Source organism: Heterodontus francisci, chromosome 5 (genome assembly GCF_036365525.1).
Source record: "Heterodontus francisci isolate sHetFra1 chromosome 5, sHetFra1.hap1, whole genome shotgun sequence".
NCBI lineage: Eukaryota > Metazoa > Chordata > Chondrichthyes > Heterodontiformes > Heterodontidae > Heterodontus > Heterodontus francisci.
In genome coordinates, this window is record NC_090375.1 from 156,308,228 (window position 1) to 156,326,576 (window position 18,349).

The window sequence follows — 18,349 nt, forward strand, 5'->3', positions numbered from 1 at the left end:
AGGCCATTTAGGCCCTCGAGCCTGTTCCACCATTCAATGAGATCATGACTGATCTGCAACCAATTGATCAAGCATCAATTGCCATTTGTGAGAGTTCCAAACTTACCTATTGTGTGTAATAATGTTTCCTAATATTACTCCTGAAAGGTCTACCGCTAATTTTTGGACCATGCTCCCTAGTCCTGGAATCCCAACCAGTGGAAATAGTTTCTCTCTATCTACCCTATCGGTTTCCCTTAATAACTTGAAAACTTCGATCAAAACACCCCTTAATCTTCTAAATTCCAGAGAATACAATCCAAGGCCAGGATTTTACGGGCCCCCCGAGGTGGGGTCGGGGGTGGGGGAGGGGGGTGTGGAAGAGGACGAACACTAAGAATCGCACTGGGTGGTGGAGGGCCCGACACCCAACGATCTTCCCGGGGACGGGATAGGCCGACGACGGCCTTCCCGCCCAGAAGCCAAATGAGGTCCTTCAGTGGCCTATTAAATGCCTCTTCCTGCCACCGCTGTGATCTTACCAGTGGCGGAGGGGGGTCCTCCACCGCACGGAGAGAACTCCTTGTAAAACGAGGCGCCCTCCCTGTGGGCTTCGGGGTCGGGGGGGATCCCTCCAGCAGCAATTAATGACCCACGGAGGACACCCTCCCCCACCCCCAACTGGGAACCAATTCACCCCCGGGAGCTCCCTCCCTCTGGACCGCAAGATCACTCCCCAGCCCCCCCTCGCTTGGACTTTCTGGACTGCCCCAGCAACCCCGTCTCCGGGGTTCCAGCGCTGGGCCTGGGTCTGAGGCTGCTGCAGTACCGGCAATGGTCACTGCTCTTGGTGGCCCTCTAATTGGCTGGCAGCTCTTGGAGGCAGGATCCCCATGCCTTTAAAGTCTTTAAGAGGGCAGGGATCCCGCCTCCTAAAACATTGACTCAAAAAGACCAGAGGTTCGCTCTCGGTGGGTGGGGGTGGAGGTGATTGGGGAGGGGGGGTGGCGGTGGTGGGTGTGCATGAAAAGGCAGAGATGGGTTGTCCCTGCCTTTTCAGCCAGGAGCCCTGCTTCCAGCACAAAATCCAGTCCCTAATTTGTGTCATCTCTCCTCATATTTTAACTCTTGGGGTCCAGGTATCATTCTGGTAAATCTATGCAACAGTCCCTCCAAGGCCAGTATATTTTTTCTTATGTGTAATGTCCAGAACTGCTCACACTACTCCAGATGTGGTCTAACCAGGGTTTTGCAAAGAGGCTGTAGCGTAACTTCTACCCCGTTGTATTCTCGCCCTTTAGATACAAAGGCCAGCATTCTATTCACCATTTTGATTATTTTCTCTACCTGTTCATGACATTTTAATGATCTATGTCGGTGGAGTTGTGGATAGTGCCGAAGGATGTTGCAGGTTACAGAGGGACATAGATAGGCTGCAGAGCTGGGCTGAGAGATGGCAAATGGTGTTTAATGCGGAAAAGTGTGAGGTGATTCACTTTGGAAGGAGTAACAGGAATGCAGAGTACTGGGCGAATGGGAAGATTCTTGGTAGTGTAGATGAGCAGAGAGATCTTGATGTCCAGGTACATAAATCCCTGAAAGTTGCCACCCAGGTTAATAGGGCTGTTAAGAAGGCATATGGTGTGTTAGCTTTTATTAGTAGGGGGATTGAGTTTCGGAGCCACGAGGTCATGCTGCAGCTGTACAAAACTCTGGTGCGGCCGCACCTGGAGTATTGCGTGCAGTTCTGGTCACCGCATTATAGGAAGGATGTGGAAGCTATGGAAAGGGTGCAGAGGAGATTTACTAGGATGTTGCCTGGTATGGAGGGAAGGTCTTACGAGGAAAGGCTGAGGGACTTGAGGTTGTTTTCGTTAGAGAGAAGGAGGAGGAGAGGTGACTTAATAGAGACATATAAGATAATCAGAGGGTTAGATAGGGTGGATAGTGAGAGTCTTTTTCCTCGGATGGTGATGGCAAACACGAGGGGACATAGCTTTAAGTTGAGGGGTGATAGATATAGGACAGATATCAGAGGTAGTTTCTTTACTCAGAGAGTAGTAGGGGCGTGGAACGCCCTGCCTGCAACAGTAGTGGACTCGCCAACTTTAAGGGCATTTAAGTGGTCATTGGATAGACATATGGATGAAAATAGAATAGTGTAGGTCAGATGGTTTCACAGGTCGGCGCAACATCGAGGGCCGAAGGGCCTGTACTGCGCTGTAATGTTCTATGTTCTATGTACCTGCAGCCCCAGGTCCCTAGCTTTTCACCATTTAGGAAGTACCGTGTTTTGTCCTTTTTAGGCCCAAAGTGGGTGACTTCACATTTGCCTCCATTGAAATTCATTTGCCACAGTGTTGCCCATTCACTTAATCTATCAATATCTCTTTGTAATTTTCTGCTTCCATCTGCACTGCTTATAATGCTATCTATTTTTGTGTGATCGGCAAATTTGGAAATGTGATTTTCTGTCCCATCATCTGTGATGTTAATAAATATGGTGCATAGATTCTTGAACACTGATCCTTGAAGGACTTCACTGGTCTCATCCTGCCAATTAGTGTACCTGTCCTTTATCCACTCTCTCCGTTTCCTGCTGCTCAGCCTATTTCCTAACCAGCTGAATAATTTGCCCTCAATTCCATGAGCTTTAACTTTAGCTAGCAGTCTCTTATGTGGGACTTTATCAAATGCGTTCTAGAAGTCCATATAAATAGCATCCATAGACATTTCCCTGCCCACTACTTGAGTCACCTCTTTCAATCAGGTTCATCAGGCATGACCTACCCTTTACAAAGTTATGCTGGCTCTCCCTGATCAGCTGAAAATGTTCAAGGTTTTCAGTCACCCTGTCCTTAATTATAAACTCTAGTAATTTTCCAACAACCCGTGTTAGGCTAACTGATCTATAATTCTTCATTACAGTTACTTAATTATTGGGAGGACCCTCTATGGTCTGCTGTTCCTACCTCCTGTTAAATGCAACCTTCTTCTGTCGGTAGATGCAAAACATACATATGTTGGAATTTGGAAGAGCAGAGAGAGTGGCACCCAAGTGTCCAGTCTGCATGCCATCTTGTGATCCCATAAACACGCAGCATGTTTCTGTTGGCAGCGTGGTTAGTGATCCTAATTTGATAAGATTTGTGTGTGATATTATTCAACTTTCTAAGCCACCAACAATTTCTGCCCTGCAACAAGGGCATTAATGTGCATGTTTTGAAGAGCTCAAGATTGCCTGAGTGTTTTGTAAGCTTCCTCCAGTGAAGCTACAGTAAATTCATACTGAATTCTTGTTCATATTAAGCAGAAGACCATACATGAAAAGTCGTCACCGTGTGGCAACTCTTCCTTGGTAATCTTCCTGAGTCCAGCTAATTTCTATTACAGTTACTCACATAAACAATAAACATGGGAGATAGTGTTGGTAGTCAAACTGGATGTGGCTAAGCGAGTCAATCTTCTACATCCATCAATCATAACAGCTAGAAATATATTATCTGTACTCAGAAGTCTTGCTTCAAACATATCAATCCGACTTTGCAACACTTCCTGTTGTAAGACCTGTAGATCTACATTCTCAAAGGAGCATTCCTGCTCCTATCTGTACTGGCTTCTCCCCTCAATTGCTAGCAACAAAAACTTCACATTTTTCCATATGCAGTTGTGCTTGAATTCTGAGCGTCATTCCTTTAACACCTGCTAATTCACTGGTTATTCTATCTTACAGACCTCACATGATCCCTGCACATCAGCCATCAGTGTAGAAAGTATATATGATAAATATTACAGCCCTCTAATTAACGCCAAAACATAATTGACTTTAATTAATCTTAAGATGCATAGTTATATTGACATAATGAGCATGTAGTAGGATCTCTGTCTGTTGGTCATTTAGCATAGGGCTTAAACCAGTGATTTAATTTACTGGGCTTTTGTTGACGAATGTGATTGCCCGGAAGAGGAGACTGCTGAGGTTTGGTTCTATGTGGAAGTCACAGTTGATTTTTTTTTTAATTATTCGTTTGGGGATTTGGGCATCGCTGGCTAGGCCAGCATGTATTGTCCATCCCTAATGACCCTTGAGAAGGTGGTGTGAGTAGCCTTCTTGAACCGCTGCAGTCCTTAGGGTGTAGGTACACCAACACTGCTGTACGGAAGGGAGTTCCAGGACTTTGACCCAGCAACAGTGAAGGAATGGCGATATTGTTCCAAGTCAGGGTGATCTGTGGCTTGGAGGGGAACTTGCAGGTGGTGGTGTTCCCATGCAACTGCTGCCCTTGTCCTTCATGGGTTTGGAATGTGCTGTTGAAGGAGCCTTGGTGAGTTGCTGCAGTACAGCTTGTAGATGGTACACACTGCTGCCACTGTGCGTCGGTGGTGAAGGGAGTGAATGTTGAAGATGATGGATGGGGTGCAAATCAAGTTGGCTGCTTTATCCCGGATGGTGTTGAGCTTGTTGAGTGTTGTTGGAGCTGCACCCATCCAGGCAAGTGGAGAGTATTCTATCACACTCCTGACTTGTACCTTGTATATGGTGGACAGGCGTTGGGGAGTCTACTATCTGTTGGTGTTGCACACAGAAGCTTATCAGGCATAAGAGGAATAGGACTGGATTCAGAGCAATGGTTTAGAGCTCAGCCGTCATGGAATAACCAGGAACAATTAAGTTATGAGTGCAACTGTCGTGATAGGGATGGGCTTGTCATTTTGTCTGCTTGATGCAGTTGGTGGTAATCTCATCTCTGAACCAGATGGTTGTCAGTTCAGGCTGCACCTAAAAACTTGAGAGTCAGCCTAATTGTGTGTTCCAGCACAATACTGAGAGAGTGCTCCTTTGTTGATGGTGTCATCTTTTGGTTAAACAAAGGCTCTGTCTACTTGTTCTGGTGGACATAAACAATCACACTGCACTGTTCAAGGAAGAGGTGGGACTTATCCTGGTATCCTAATAAACATTCCTTCCTGAACCAACAACAGCAAAAAACATTAAGTGGGCATTCATCTCATTTGCTGTCTCTTGGATCTTGCTGTATAAAACTTACTGACACAGCAGTGACTGCACATGTAAATAATTGGCTGTCGAAAGCTTTAAGATGAACTGAAGATAGCCTCTGCAACAATATTTACAGAACAGGATTCCTACTTGTGGGTCTTATGCAATCAGTGTTCATTAAGCTCCCAAAAAACCAAAAGCCCGACAGTGATCAGAGCACAGGATAATAAGCCTCATGAGCCATGTGATGAAAATGATTTTAATAATCAATTTGGAAATAAATGACCAATCTATAGAAGCAGAGATAGATGACAGTCAGTCAGGATTCAGACCAAAGAATGGAACAAGAGAGGGCATCTTCAACTTGAGAGTAGTCATTGAAAGATACCTGGAAGTGCAAAAACCTGTGTATGTATGTTTTGTAGGCTGGGAAGGTATTTAATAGAGGCCACCATCAGAAAATAATGGAGTGCTTAAACAAACTAGAAATTGACAGTAATGATAAAAGGATAATTCAGAATCTATATTGGAATCAGTCATTGGTGATGAGATTTGATAGCGGCTTGCCAGACAGTTTCCCAATCATAAGAGGAGTACTTCAGGGATGTCTTATGTCCCCAAAACTGTTCAACCTGTACAACTATCTTCAGAGACATAGAAGATCTACCAGGTTGCAACATTGGTGGGTTGAATGTCAACAACTTGAGATATGCAGATGACACTACACTGATTGCAGAGTCAGAAGAGGCACTGGGGAAATTGTGAATAAAGTGAAAACAAGGAGTATGGAGCGTGGATTAAGAATTAATGTGAAGAAGACCAGGACAATGGTGATAAGCATGGACTTAACCCTAGAAGTGAAAATTGAAGTAAATGGACAAGTCCTTGAACAAGTGAAAAGGTTTACATATCTTGTGACAGATGATAGGAGATGTGATTGTAAGATCTGAAGGAGAATTGAGATAGCCAAGACTAACTTCGTCAGAATAAAGGGCATGTTAACATCAAAGAAACTGAACCTGAATCTTAGGAAAGGAATGCTGAGCTGCTACATTTTGTCATCTGTTATATGCCTCAGCAACATGGACAACAAACAAAGAGACTATTGATAAGCTGATGCATTTGAGATGTGGACATATAGGAGGATGTTCCGCATATCCGACACAGACAGAAAGACTAATGAGGAAGTGCTGGGAATGGCTGGAGAAACGAGGATATTAGTGCATAACATCAAACAGAGAAAGATACAATATTTCAGTCATATCATTAGAGCAGAAGGTAGAGAGAGACAATTATTGGATGGAAAGATCAACGGAAAATGTAGGAGAGAGAACCCGAGGAGAAAATGGATGACAGATATAATGGAGTGGATGCAGTTGATCTATATGGAATGTGTAAGGGCAACACAGGACAGACGGAGGTGTGAATCCATGGCAGTCAACCTTCTAGGAATGAACAAACCAGGATAACATAAAGCTGAATCTAACATCTTGGGCAATAAAGTAAGTTCCAACTTGACATTGTTATGATGGTATTGCGTATGTCATGATGTCATTAAGTGATGTCAGCTGAGGTGTTCCAAGAATGTATACATCATCCTACTTGCAATATAGCACATTTAGGGGCTAGAGTTAAACAAAGTGGAAATTGGGTGTTCCTGGCTGCCGCCTAACAAAGTTTTAACTTCATCTCACTGGATACCTGGACTATGAGAGTCACAACACGTTTGATATAAAGGAAGCTTTTGATGAACATTGGTTTTTGCTGTTGCCTATATTCTGTGTCTAAGTGCAATATTGTGATCCATTTCTACTATAAGTACTTTTAGAGAAGCGTAGAATCTATCTCACTGATTCACTTGCAATCAGAGAAGAGCAGAGCTCTGCTCATTGACTGGTGGCAATTTCAGTCTGACCAGTGAGCCACAGAAACAATCAGCAAGTTTCCAACATTAAGGGTGATCCGGCAAGCCACCTGGGTCTTCACAAACTTCTATTTGCTTTGCACTGAACTGTCACTATTATGGAAATGTTAGGAATGAGATTTATGATCAAAAGAATCTTGATTAAATAGCAAGCAGTGTTTGCTTTTTAGAGGGAGATAAATTAAAGTGGGTGACAGTAACCCAATATGAATGAGTCTCAATATCATATAATGGAAGTTGATGAGTCTTGGTTTTGCATCAGTTACAGTTGTACTTTAGCTTGTATGAAACTCAGAAGGAGACTGCCTCCTGGGGGTTGGGCTTGCACCCAACTTCAAATCCAAACTCCGATTCTTCTGTGGCAGTGCAGCTGACGCCTCACTGGAGTGATGAGAATAACCCAGTGCTTAGACGCCTCTCGAGACCCAAGCTGGTGGGGCCAGGTGCCCAAAGCACGGGTCTCTCACACCTAGCCAAAGGCTAAGGAATTACAAAGTCTGGCTAGCTGAGCTGATCTTTTGGGCTGCCAGTCTTAGTGACGCTGGCAGTTTTACAGTTAGTCTGTAGTAGGTTGTGCATGATCATGTAGGTTGGGAATCAGGCACTGCCATCACAATGTAAAAATGCTTTAAAATTGGCTTATCAAAGTAACATCAATGTTTACCTGTTAATCTCCTAACACTTCCATAGTGTTCCACTGAACCTACTGCTGTAACTTTGGCAGAACCTCCCTAGAAACGGCTAAAAGTAGCCACTAGTTATAGCATGAGATCAGGAAAATCCTGCGAAAATTCTTCACCAGTATCTTTGTAGTGCACAAGATAAGCTCAGACGCTGTCAGAATAGGGGCTGAATTACCCTTTGTGGAAATTCTGGCTGAGACATTGTGAAATGCAGTTCTTTTTACCTGTGATTAATTCACTTTGACTAAATATTGCAATTTTATAATCTAGTTGACGGATAACTATCTGATTCTACTTTCAGTATATTCTTGGGTAGAATCGCGGCAGACGTTTCCCAATTTCTCGCTGTAACCAGGAAAATGGTGCAAATGGGCTTTTATGCAATTTCTCCAGGGTTTTCACTGATCTTTGCTGAATTTACAGCAGGAGATCAGAACAACCCACAGAAATTCCAGGTGCCTGTACTGCAGGTTAAACAGTCCTTGTTACTGTGGGGTGGGAGGGGCACGGGGTGGGGGGGGGGGGGGGGGGGGTTGGGGGCGGTGGTGGCAAAAGAAAATAAGGAAAGAACAAACTTACGGCATGTTTTGCAATCTCAGCACATCCAAAAACTAATTACATGTTTTTATGTCTATTCACTTTTGTTACTAGGAAGTGCAGAAACCAGTTTGCACATAGCAATGTCCCACAAACAATAAGATAAATGACCAGATAATCTGTTTTAATGATGTTGATTGATGGATTAATATTATCCAGTACACTGAAAGAACTCCCCTGCTCTTTATCAAATAGCCCTGTGGATTCTTTTACATCTATCTGTAAAAACCTTGGTTTAATGTCGCATCCAAAAAACTGCATCTCTGACATAGCACCACTCCCTCTACTGCATAGTATCAGCCTAGATTATGCAGTAAAATTTCTGGAGTGGGACTTGACCACACAACCTTCTGACTCAAAGACAAGAGTGCTACTACTAAGCCAAGGCTGACACTTCAAAGGAAAGATTTATGAAAGCATTTGAACCTGGCTTCTAGAAAGTTATAGAACTAAGCTTTGGTGCTGATACTGCTAATAGGCCTGATTGACAGGTAAGGTTTGCTGCCAGGAAATCACTGCCAGGGCTGGATTTTATGGGCTTCCCTGAGATGTGGTCAGAGGTAGGGGGGCTCATAGAATCATGACGGGAGGGGGGAGGGCCCAGTACTTCCCATCACCAAGGAATTTTGCCAGGCGCGGGATAGGTTGACGACAGCCCTCACATCCAGAGGCCAATTGAGGCCCTTAAGTGGCCAATTAACAACCAGTTGAGAGCCTCTTTTTCCCGCTGCTGGGATTTAACCAGTGACTGGGAAGTGGGGTTGCTTCTGCCATGTGGAAAGCGCGCCCAGTAATACAAGGCGCCCTCCCTGCAGTCTTGGGGATGGGGCAGGCCAGTGTGTGGGCAAGTGGTCCCTCCTCTGTGGGCAATCTGTGGCCCATGTTGTATGATCGCCTTAAGAATGATGTCCCTTTAAGAACTCAGTATGCTAATGAGCTAGTACCAGGATGTAGTCATGTGACTAGAAGTCATAGTCACTTTGCAACTGTAACACCTTAGACAAAGGTTCTGTAAATAGTTTGCTCTGTATTGTATGGACTAGTTTAGCTGTTAATAAGAGATATTCAATGAACTGGAATCCACGAACCTCATTGTGTTGCTTAAGATAACACAATGAAACTCATGACCGCCCAAGGAGAACCCCGGCCAGAAAAACCTCCACCTCCATGGACCCCTTGCCCCCTAGACTTCCTGCCTGTACCTCCTTGCTGGGGTCTTCCGAACTGGCCCCGGCGACCCTGCCTTACTTACCAGAGGTCCGGTGTTCCAGCGCTGGGCCTGGGTCGAAGGCTTCTGCAGAATACAGGCAGTGGCCACTGCTCCTGGTGGCACTGTCAGTACTACTAAGCTGCCGGCCCTGCTAAGCGGCCAGCCCTGTGATTGGCTGGCAGCTCTTGGAGGCAGGATCCCCATTTTAAAGGGACTGAGATCCTGGCACAGGAAACTTTGCTTCTGGAACAATGGAGGATCGCACTGGAGGGCTCAAAGGCTGAGGCAGGATTCCCCCCACCTTTTCGGCCTAGAGCCGGGAGCCCCGCCGGCTTTTCGAAAACCAGCCCCAGTGTGCAAGGCTCCCTCCCAGCAGTGAGAAAGGGAATATCTGCTATCACAACAGAGAATGAGGCTGTGCAGAGTATGAAGACAGAGAAAAACCTCTTTCATTTCAAAAGCCCCCTTCTGATATAAAGGCCTGGATTAGACAGATTGATACTTTATGTATAAATCTGTTCATTACGGTTTCTAAGTTGCTCACCATTCAGCATTAAATGTGATGATTTTGTCTGTGGGACATTTATCTGTGCAGAGGGAGAGGGGAAGTGAGATAGTATTGATTGTATTTGAATAGACTATGGAAACAAAGCATTTCAGTGCTCTACAGATTACAACAGTTCTTTGCTACTCTTCAGTTCCCAAGACAGCAATGGCCACAGCTTTGTCTTTTCAAATCATTGAGGTATCACCCATTTGGAAGTACTTCCAGCAACAGTAATCCAAATTTTAGAAAACATTTAGAAAGAGCAAAGGAAAATTGTCTTTAATGTTGCCTTATATTTAGTCATACTAATTTTATAAAGCATATCAAATTCCTTATGGATATGTAATTCATTTTGTTTTAAACAACTGCAACATAATTAACTTTCTACTGTAGAAGCAATGATGTTTCTTCCCCGAATGCACAAAGGTTTTTAGAGTAAAGAAAGAGGCCGAGGTTGGAGTATTGACATTTACCGCACAGAGGCAGCAAGTAATACAAGTTTTTAAAATGAAAATAAAACACATCTATTCAATATAATGTTTTGAATTTAATCTTTACATACCCATACAGTGACAGAAGATACAAAAAGGGCATCTTTAGGACTAGTCATTCGTAGACCTGTAGATGGGAGTGCTGTTAGTATATGTGGAGCGGGGAGGCAGACAGCATTTATTACTGAGATAACGGAATATGCAAGAAAATGTACATCTAGTGCCAAATAGAGAGGTCATCTATTAAAGGATGTTACAAGCTGAATTTAAATGGGATTGTGATGACATGTGATGAAAGCAGTAAAGAAGAGAGAATTTTGGAAGTTTTGCTCTTTGAGATGTGTTCATATTGAGCCTGGTTTGATGTCATTTTCAGCTAATCGAGCTACCACATTGAATTTTGTGAAGCCCCTTTTACTTATTGTGACATATTTTCCACATGTGGGCGCTCACTAAATCAAACATTCCAAGCAGCCACAGCGATTGGCCATTATCGGTGCTCATAGATCAACTTTCTCAGTTGGTGAGATAATATGAAGCATCTCTAAAACATCTGGGTTTAGGGACATTCTGTTAGGTCTGTTTATGCTTTGCTGCCATTAAGACTGAAGAGGAGGTAAAGGGAAAGAGGTGTTATCTCCCCAGATATCTTATTGAATAAATGAACTGTGAAATGAGATTTGAAGGCCTACAGACCAGAAAAATTCCAAGTTCAGTAAATAGATTTTAGCTGGTCTGGTATGGAGAAGGGGAGGGACTGTGGTTGGCCTTAGATGCTCAGTGATAAATCAGTTTTTTACTCCTGATTACTATCAAGAGATCTTTGCTGCAAATTAACAATGGCAAGTAGTTGCAAACAAATTGTCTAGTTCAGTCTTGAAGGTAGATTTTAAATTTTGGATGGCTGACCAAATAATTTTAAACTTACTGTATTTGTTTGCCAAGTAAAAATGACCACAACACATGCTCCACCGAGTTCTGCCTCTAAATCATACATGATCAGACCCAAATTTGTATACTAAAAGGGCCAACTGCCTGAAACAGGCAGGTGCTCTGGCCGCCTAGTAGCTGGCCCCTTTCAGGGTGATGTTAGTCAAGTGGACGTAGAGATGGGGCAGTTAGCGTTTCCTGTGATTTTGGAGAGCTAGTGCAGCATTTCCACCTGGTGCAGCAAGTAAAAATCTTCCCCTTGGGGTGTGGCATGGGGGCAGCCTAGCAAATAGCCTGGTCTGTTTTTCCCAAATTCCCTCCTCCCTCCCTCAGGGCACATATCTCTGGGAGACAAGAGCATGGTAGCCTGGTGGTTATGGTATTAGACCAGCAGCCTAAAGGTTGAGAGTTCAATTTATGGGTTAGTGCTAGGGAAAAATGTCTCAAGGCTGCTGTATCATGGTAAACATCCAACTGGTTGACTATTGTTCTTCAGGCAATGGCATTTGCCATCGCTACCTGTTCTGGCCTACATATAACTCCAGTCCCACACTATGTAGTTGACCTTTAATGCTGGTAGGCCAATTGGATGGGCAAGAAATATAACCCAACATCAAATAAGGAAAAGCCTTCCTGGCTGAATTTCACTCATCCTGCAGGAAGAAAGCTGGTAGACAACTAAGTTTGGAAACTCAGTGAATCTTTTGAGCAGACGAGCAGGACACCTGCATGATGGAAGCAGGGTCCTTCTTTAAATATTATTGGATCAGACAATGTCATCAGGACCCGATCTGCAATTAGAGTTGGACGTCTGAGCAGGGGCGTGGCGATGGCTTCCTTGTCAGGCCAGACTTGCCAAATGTGGATCATAGGCAGATATATTTTACAACTTTATTTCAGGTTTCCTTATTTCCTTGTGAGTCAGGAGGAAGAGGAGAGCTTTTTTGGGCCTCATGAGGAAGCCTCGGGCTTCCCTTGCCCTGGGCTACATGCCCTGCCACCACCCCAATACCCGCTCCCCCCCCCCGCCCCACACACACACACACAGTGCCACTGCTGCTTTAATAGATTTTGATGTCATCCCCTCAGAGCAATTAGGGATGGGCCATATGGAGTGGGTCACTGAGACTGCAGGAGCAGAAAGCAGGTGATTGTGAATCAGCCCTCCATTAACACTAATGAAAAGGAAATCTGGAGGGGTATAAAATAAGCAGCCAATCTACAACCGCCCGTTTTTCCACACCTGTCAAAAGTTAAAATCAGCTGCCAAATTGCCAGATCTGTACAGCCAGGATGTTCTCTGCTCCCACCAAAACGTATTACTCTCCTGAGAAAAAAGTTACGGCAAAGACCAGCTGACTAGCTACTTTATCAGCCAACATTTAATTTAACCAGCAACAAGAAAACTGCTTTACCTTTTGTTACAAAATAGCAGTGCAAAATATTTGTAAAAACGTCTTGCTTTGAGAATAGAAGCTTGTGCTTTTAAGGGTTAATTCCATCTTTAATGCTGTTTAAAATTTCCCATGCAGAGGGAGGGGGTCACACCGGCAGACAGCAGCTGGTCACTGTCATCAATCTGTTTGTAAACTGCTTACATTTTGGACCAGTTAAATCCTTTCCCAGCCATAGCCTAGGCATAGTACGTTTTGGTTAAGTTTGCAAGTGACAATATCACTGCTTGCTCGCAGCAAACTATACAGAATCAACTGATGCAATTCTCACATTATCAAAGAGAGAAAGAATTAACTTGCATTTAGATAGCACCTTTCACATCCACGGGATGTCACAAACTGGTTCGCAGTTACTGAATTCCTTTTTGAAGAGTGGTCACTGTTGTTACGTAGGCAAATTCAGCAAACAATTTACACACAGAAAAGTCCCACAGCCACAGATGAGATAAACCATCAGTTAATCTGTTTCTTCTGTTGGGAATTCAGGCATAAATGTTGCTCAGGACACCAAGGGAACTCTCCTTTCTTGATTGATATCATGAGATCTTTTACATCTACCTTAGCAGAGAAATACGACCTTGGCTTAAGTCTTGTCCAAAAGACAGCACCTCTGACTATGTAGTACTCCTCTAGTCATGTACTGAATTGTCAGCCTAGATGAAATATCCGCGTCCCAGGGTGGGGGTTGAACCCACAGCCTCTGACTCAGAGGTGAGATGCCATCAACTTTATCAATTCTCCTCGCTGCGTCAGAAAATAAGGTCATCAAGCTGAAACTTTGGGCTGGGGCCTGCCTCTCTGGTCCTGGCTTACCCACAAAAACCCACCTTCTCTTCTTCGGGGGAGCCACACCATGGAGACACCCTCTCCCTGGTGATGCAGCCTCAACGATGACCAACTCTGATTGGGCCGGCTGCTCTTGGGAGCTGGCCACTGTCCTCAATTGGGTGGCGGCCCTTTAATTGGCTGTTACTGGCAAAGTGCCGCACAGGGTCCCGCTGCCCGCCAAAGCAGGTTCGGCTTCCACTCTTGTCCCCAGCGGCGAGACTGCACCGTGCACAGAAAAATTCAGCCAGTTAACTCTGTTTTTCTCTCCATGTATGCTGCCTCACCTGCTGAATAATTCCAGCATTTTCTGTTTTTATTTTAATTTTATATGTCACAGCCTAACTCTGCCACATGTGATTCAACTGCTTGCCCTATTTGAATGTTTGGTTATTGATTTCAACTCAATTTGGATAACTGCCTTGGTGACACCACTGAATTTTCTGCCAGCATTAGCACCAAATCCATTTATCAAAAATTGCAATCAGAGCTGAACCAAACAGAGCCATTTGATTGAACTGGGCCGGTTTGGACCTTTATTCCATATCTGCTCAATAATTAGGTGTAAAAGAGAAAGGAGTTCACTTTCTCAGTGATCTCAGCTCCATGGGAGTGTATCTATAAAAGTATTCACTGATGAGACTGCAGGATTAACAGATTTCCTGAGAACTGAAGTATTCTCTAGACTGTTTTTACAAGCCTTAATTGCAAAGATTTGTTTTTATAGTTAGAATGTAATGAGTATTCGTATTTCCTTATAGTCCTTTAATTACTGCTGAATTTACCCAGGAAGAAAATGACTTGCTGAAGAGAGAGCTGGTATTGAGCTACTTTAATTGACTATTGTTCGGAACCAGTTTACCAGTTGTGATTGGTAATTTCTCACCCTGCCCATCATTATTTCAGGAAGAAAAGGGCACTTACTGTGAGCTGATGGAGTCGAACTTCCTGAAGTGCAGCGTGGGATTTCCTTTCATGAGATCGCAGTCGAAGGTAGAGTGCTGAGTCTGTTATGTTTACACCAGATGGTACAGTAACAGCCTGTTTTGATTAATATCTCTAAATCTTTGGCTGGTTAGTCATTGTCCTTGTGCATGGATTTCCTTTGCCTTCACAATGCTGACAGCACAGCTTAACTTTAAATAGGTTAACCCTGTGCTGGATTCTTTTTTTTTTGTCCTTTTTTTTTCTACTCACATTACATCTCTGTTTTGGTTGTTTAAATTTCATCTGTCCTCTGGAACCCTCCTGGACATGATGATAGGAGACACTAATATCATGGTCTATCTTTCTGCAGGAGGTTTGCTTTGTTGGGAAAGAGAGACCCAGTAGCTGATTGTGAATTTCCTCCATGCTCATTTCCCCCTCCCCACCTGACACTCCTTCAGGAATGAAGACTTTTGCTAGTCTGGCTTCCCTGAGATATGACAGAAACACACACATTAAAAACATACGTGAGCATGGAATGAGTGTAGGTCATTTGATCTATCAAACCTGCAAATTTATTAATTTTCTGAGGGAAAGCTCTGCAAAGCATTTCCCAAATTCTCTCAAAACTCCCCAAAATTTGTCGACACTTTTCCCTTCATTCCTGCTTTCTGCTAATGATATTTTCCTGGACTCAGTGGCATTTGCCTTCTATTAGGGTAGCTATCTCTGGATGCCCATCAAGACTGGGATTTGAATTTTGCATCTCGAACATAAGAATCAGTACTGTCTAGGCTTGATGATTTTTTTAAAAATACATTCTTGGGATGTGGGCATCACTGGCTATGCCAGCATTTATTGCCCATCCCTAATTGCCCTTGAGAAGGTGGTGGTGAGCTGCCTTCTTGAACTGCTGCAGTCCATGTGAGGTAGGTACATCCACAGTGCTGTTAGGAAGGGAGTTCCAGGATTTTGACCCAGCGACAGTGAAGGAACAGTGATATAGTTCCAAGTCAGGATGGTGTGTGACTTGGATGGGAACTTGCAGGAGGTGATGTTCCCATGCATCTGCTGCTCTTGTCCTTCGAGGTGGTAGAGGTAAAGGGTTTGGAAGGTGCTGTCGAAGGAGCCTTGGTGCGTTGCTGCAGTGCATCTTGTAGATGGTACACACTGCTGCCACTGTGCGTTGGTGATGGAGGGAGTGAATGTTTGTGGATGGTGTGCCAATCAAGCGGCCTGCTTTGTTCTGGATGGTGTCGAGCTTCTTGAGTGTTGTTGGAGCTGCACCCATCCAGGCAAGTGAAGAGTATTCCATCACACTCCTGATTTGTACCTTATAGATGGTGGACAGGCTTTGGGGAGTCAGGAGGTGAGTGGCTTGCTGCAGAATTCCGAGCCTCTGACCTGCTCTATAGCCCACAGTACTTATATGGCTGGTTCAGTTTCTGGTCAATAGTGACCCCCAGGATGTTCATAGTGGGGGCTTCAGCGATGGTAATGCTGTTGAACGTCAAGGGGAGATGGTTAGATTCTCTCTTGTTGGAGATGGTCATTGCCTGGCACTTTTGTGTCTTGAATGTTACTTGCCACTTATCAGCCCAAGGCTGGATGTTGTCCAGGTCTTGCTACATATGGACATGGGCTGCTTCATTATCTGAGGAGTCGCGAATGGTGCTGAACATTGTGCAATCATCAGTGAACATCCCCAGTTCTGACCTTTTAATGGAGGGGTGGTCATTGATGAAGCAGCTGAAGATGGTTGGGCCTAAGACACTACCTGGAGGAACTCCTGCAGTGATGTCCTGGAACTGAGATGATTGATCTCCATCAACCACAACCATCTTCCTTTGCGCTATGTTTGACTCCAACCAGAGGAGAGTTTTCCTCCTGATTCCCATTGACTCCAGTTTTGCTCGGGCTCCTTGATGCCATACTTGATCAAATGCTCCCTTGATGTCAAGGGCAGTCACTCTTACCTTACCTCTTGAGTTCAGCTCTTTTGTCCATGTTCAGACCAAAGCTGGAATGAGGTCCGGAGCTGAGTGGCCCTGGCGGAATCCAAACTGAGCATCAGTGAACAGTTTATTGCTGAGCAAGTGCCGTTTGATAGCGCTTCCAACGACCCCTTCCATCACTTTGCTGATGATTGGGAGTAGACTGATAGGGCGGTAATTGGCCGGGCTGGATTTGTCTTGCTTTTTGTGTACAGGACATACCTGGGCAATTTTCCACCTTGCCGGGTCGATGCCAGTGTTGTAGCTGTACTGGAACAACTTGGCTAGAGGCGCAGTTAGTTCCGGAGCGAAGTCTTCAGCACTATTGCCAGAATGTTGTCAGGGCTCATAGCATTTGCAGTATCCAGTGTCTTTAGCCATTTCTTAATATCATGTGGAGTGAATCAGATTGTCTTAAGACTGGTGTGATGCTGGGGACCTTAGAAAGAGGCCGAGATGGATCATCCACTCGGCGCTTCTGGCTGAAGATGGATTCAAATGCTTCAGCCTTGTCTTTTGCACTGATGTGCTGGGCTCCCCCATTGTTCAGGGTGGGGATATTTGTGGAGCCTCCTCCTGTTGTTTAATTGTCCACCTTCGTGCACATGCTGCTTACGCTGTTTGGCATGCAAGTAGTCCTGTGTTGTAGCTTCATCAGGTTGACACCCCATTTTTAGGTATGCCTGGTGCTGCTGTTGGCATGCGTTCCTGCACTCTTCATTGAACCAGGATTGGTCCCCTTGCTTAATGGTAATGGTAGAGTGGGGGATATGTCGGGCCATGAGGTTACAGATTGTGGTTGAATACAATTCTGCTGCTGCTGATGGTCCACAGCGCCTCATGGATGTCAAGTTTTGCATTGCTAGATCTGTTGGAAATCTATCCGATTTAGCACGGTGGTAGTGCCACACAACATGATGGTGGGTACCCTTAGTGTGAAGATGGGACTTGATCTCCACAAGGACTGTGCGATGGTCACTGCTACCAATAATGTCATGGACAGATGCATCTGTGACAGGTAGATTGGTGAGTGCGGGGTCAAGCAATCTTTTCCTCTTGTTGGTTCCCTCACCACCTGCCGCAGACCCAGTCAAGCAGCTATGTCCTTTAGGACTTGCCAGCCCGGTCAGTAGTGGTGTTACAGAGCCACTCGGTTATAGACATTGAAGTCCCCCACCCAGAGTACAATTTGTGCCCTTACTACCCTCAGTGCTTGTTCCAAATGGTGTTCAACATAGAGAAGCACTGATTCATCTGCTGAGGAGGGGTGGTAGGTGGTAATCAGCAGGAGATTTCCTTGCCCATGCTTGACCTGATGCCATGAGACTTCATGAAGTTTGGAGTCAATTTTGAGGACTCCCAGGGCAACTCCCTCCCGACTGTATACCACTGTGCTGCCACCTCTGGTGGGTCTGTCCTGCCGGTGGGACAGGACATACCCAGGGATGGTGATGGTGGTGGTGGTGTCTAGGAAGGTATGATTCAGTGAGTCTGACTGTCAGGCTGTTGCTTGACAAGTCTGTAGGACAGCCCTCCCAATTTTGGCACATCTCCTGATGTTAGTAAGGAGGACTTTTCAGGGTCGACAGGGCTGGGTTTGTAGTTATCGTTTCTGGTGCCAAGGTCGATGCCGGGTGGTCCGTCCGGTTTCGTTCCTCTTCTTAGACTTTGTAGTGCCTTGATGCAACCTAGTGGCTTGCTAGGCCATTTCAGAGGGCAGTTAAGCGTCAACCACGTTGCTGTGGGGCTGGAGTCACGTATAGGCCGGACCAGGTAAGGACAGCAGATT

At 44.8% G+C, this 18,349-nt stretch overlaps 1 protein-coding gene across 2 annotated transcripts in view; it reads left to right on the forward strand.

Annotated features, from left to right (window-relative positions):
• The window catches only part of itga9 (integrin, alpha 9), a 550,508-nt gene that overhangs the window by 400,643 nt on the left and 131,516 nt on the right, over positions 1-18,349 (forward strand). For both annotated transcript variants that reach the window (XM_068032283.1, XM_068032284.1), the window contains one exon: positions 14,546-14,632. In XM_068032283.1, coding sequence (XP_067888384.1) covers positions 14,546-14,632 — 87 coding nt within the window. The remainder of the gene's footprint in view (positions 1-14,545; positions 14,633-18,349) is intronic.